Raw genomic sequence first — 2,317 nt, forward strand, 5'->3', positions numbered from 1 at the left:
CTTGAACCATTCACTCTTGTCCAACCGCAGGTAGAACCCGGTGCCCCTGCACAGGCCCAGGAAGGTCCTCAGCTGCTCTAGGATCTCCCTTGGGTCATTTCCGCATATGGTGACGTCGTCAATGTAGCAGAAGACGTCGTCACTCAGTATCGGGGCGAAGCAGGTGTCCATTGCTCGCTGGAACCCGGCGGGCGAGTTCTTGATCCCGAAGGGTACGACATTGAATTCGAACAGGCCTATCGGAGTTATGAACGCCGTGAGGTGCTTACACCCCTTCTCGATAGGCACGTTCCAGAAGCCCGAATTCATGTCCAACGTTACGTAGTATTTACGTCCTGCCGCCCTCCGCAGGTGATCCCAGATCCTCGGCAGTGGGTAGGAGTCGGATACCATCGATTCGTTCAGTTTCCGGTAGTCTGATGCGCACCTCCACTCTCCAGTCTTTTTCTTGACAAAGTGTGGTGCTGCCGCCGTCACTTTTGGACGGTCTTATGACGCCAAGCTCCAGCCGCCTCTTTACCTGGCTCTCCAGCTCGCGTCGCATCTCCGGCTCGTAATGCCTGCGACCTCGAACTGCCTTGTGCGGTTTCCCTGTAACCTCGAACTTGGCCTCATAGCGCACTTGTGCGGCCTTCGGATGCTCCCAGGCATCCCGATACCCCTCTAGGAGGGTCCACAATTCTTGCCTTAATTCTGGCTCCGTGTGGCTTACTGTACGGCGGCTCGACTTCCTCTGTCACCGCCGGCTGTTCCTGGTATTTGGGTTCGGACAGCTTCAATGCCTCCGTGTACCCACGCCTTGCGCACATTACCGCTGCGCGTTCTCTACATTTCTCGACCGCTTCATGTCTGGTGCCGACAGTAGGTTAGGCATGTTGTCCTCTCGGCTCACCACGAAACTTACTGGTCTCGTCCTTCCGGCTACCTTCACTTCTAACGGCCGGGTCTTGGGCAGGCCCCCTGATCCCAAGATGGTCTTGATGTTCACTTTCTCGCCGGACAAGTCTGCGTCTACGCGTCGCCTCTCTCGCTCCGAGAGTACACTGATTTCGGCCCCCGTATCGTAAAGGAAGTCAATCGACTTACCTTTCACGTGGGCCGTCACCCAAAATGGGGGTTCTCCTGGTCTTCGGGGCTGCCGTAGCCTACTTGCGGGTTGGCGACACTGCTCGCGGTCAGCGCCGCTGCTATCTGCTCTATCTGTTGGCCCATTTGCTGGAGTCGCTGCTCGACTTCGGCTGCCGCGCCCGCAGGGGTGCCTTGGGCAACTTGCCCCACACCCCTCCCGCGGTAAAATGGGCAATAGACCAATGGAGAGATTACGCTAACCTCACAACAACCTCCGGTACCTCTCAGGTGTCGACAAAGGAAAGGTCTTCCGCTGGGCCCTCCACCTGAGCCAGTATGACTTCACAATTAAGTTCCTTTCAGGTGAACAGAATCACATCGCGGACTGGCTGCCAAGGTACTCAGTCATGGATGACGAGTCGGACGCTATCCTGGATACGATAGCCATGCGCGTAGGCGCGGTAGGAAGAAGTAAGCAACTGGAATTACCGACCCTACCCTCCGACGAAGAATTCCTGCGGGCGTACGAGGCGATGCCACCCGAAGGGGTGCCAGGCGTACGCCGGGAAGGCAAATGGTACATCGAGACGCGCACGGGGAAAGTCTACGTCCCGGGACCATTAAGAGCAAGGGTCTTGGTGAATTTCCACTACGGGCCAAGCGGCCACCTAGGAGTAACAAGGACTAGGAAACGGCTACTCACGCTATTCAGCTGGCCAGGACTGGGTAAGGACGTCGCAGGCATGATCAGGGAGTGCCTGATCTGTACCAGACTGAAAAGACCGCCAGTGCCGGCTCACGAAGTGCCCACTGGCGAGTGACCACAGCAAAGGTAAAACAGTTACCGATATTCTTGGTCGCCCCACAAACGGGAACTGAGCCGAACGCCTCATTGGACGACTTGGGTATCAGCCCACACGCTAGCGCTCCACCATTCGAGCAAATCGCGACGAGGCGTGTGGAGTGCGATGGTATGCGGCCGTGCTATCTACAGCACGACCTGGCGAATCGACGAATGCACCGAAAGTGAGAGCCGTGAACCCCAGCCGACGCCATCCAGTTTTCCACCACGCCACTGACGGACTGTTCTGGGCTCTCTGTTATTAGACTGACGCTCTAACCTACTGAGCTACATGACCGCGGTGTCCATTTTTCCTCATGCCTCTACCGCACGACATTACGATCGTCATACCTTTGCTTCACCGCATCCCCACTTGGGTCCGTCAATGAAGATCTTAAGTCTTCCCCT

The 2,317-nt window shown here is 56.8% G+C and overlaps 2 protein-coding genes across 2 annotated transcripts; one reads left to right on the plus strand and one right to left on the minus strand.

Moving 5' to 3' along the window:
- Window positions 1-328: 328 nt before the first annotated feature.
- On the minus strand, window positions 329-809 carry GNI_191900 (hypothetical protein; the record flags this gene model as incomplete). The annotated part of the gene is made up of 2 exons (XM_011135375.1): window positions 329-663; window positions 713-809. 2 exons carry the CDS (start codon window positions 807-809, stop codon window positions 329-331), a joined length of 432 nt encoding a protein of 143 aa, XP_011133677.1.
- Window positions 810-1,475: 666 nt separating this feature from the next.
- On the plus strand, window positions 1,476-1,889 carry GNI_191910 (hypothetical protein; the record flags this gene model as incomplete). The annotated part of the gene is made up of 1 exon (XM_011135376.1): window positions 1,476-1,889. The coding sequence occupies one exon, from the start codon at window positions 1,476-1,478 to the stop codon at window positions 1,887-1,889; it is 414 nt and encodes a 137-aa protein (XP_011133678.1).
- Between the last annotated feature and the right edge of the window lie 428 nt (window positions 1,890-2,317).

The sequence above is a fragment of the Gregarina niphandrodes genome (genome assembly GCF_000223845.1).
Source record: "Gregarina niphandrodes unplaced genomic scaffold scaffold00085, whole genome shotgun sequence".
Classification (NCBI taxonomy): Eukaryota; Apicomplexa; class Conoidasida; order Eugregarinorida; family Gregarinidae; genus Gregarina; species Gregarina niphandrodes.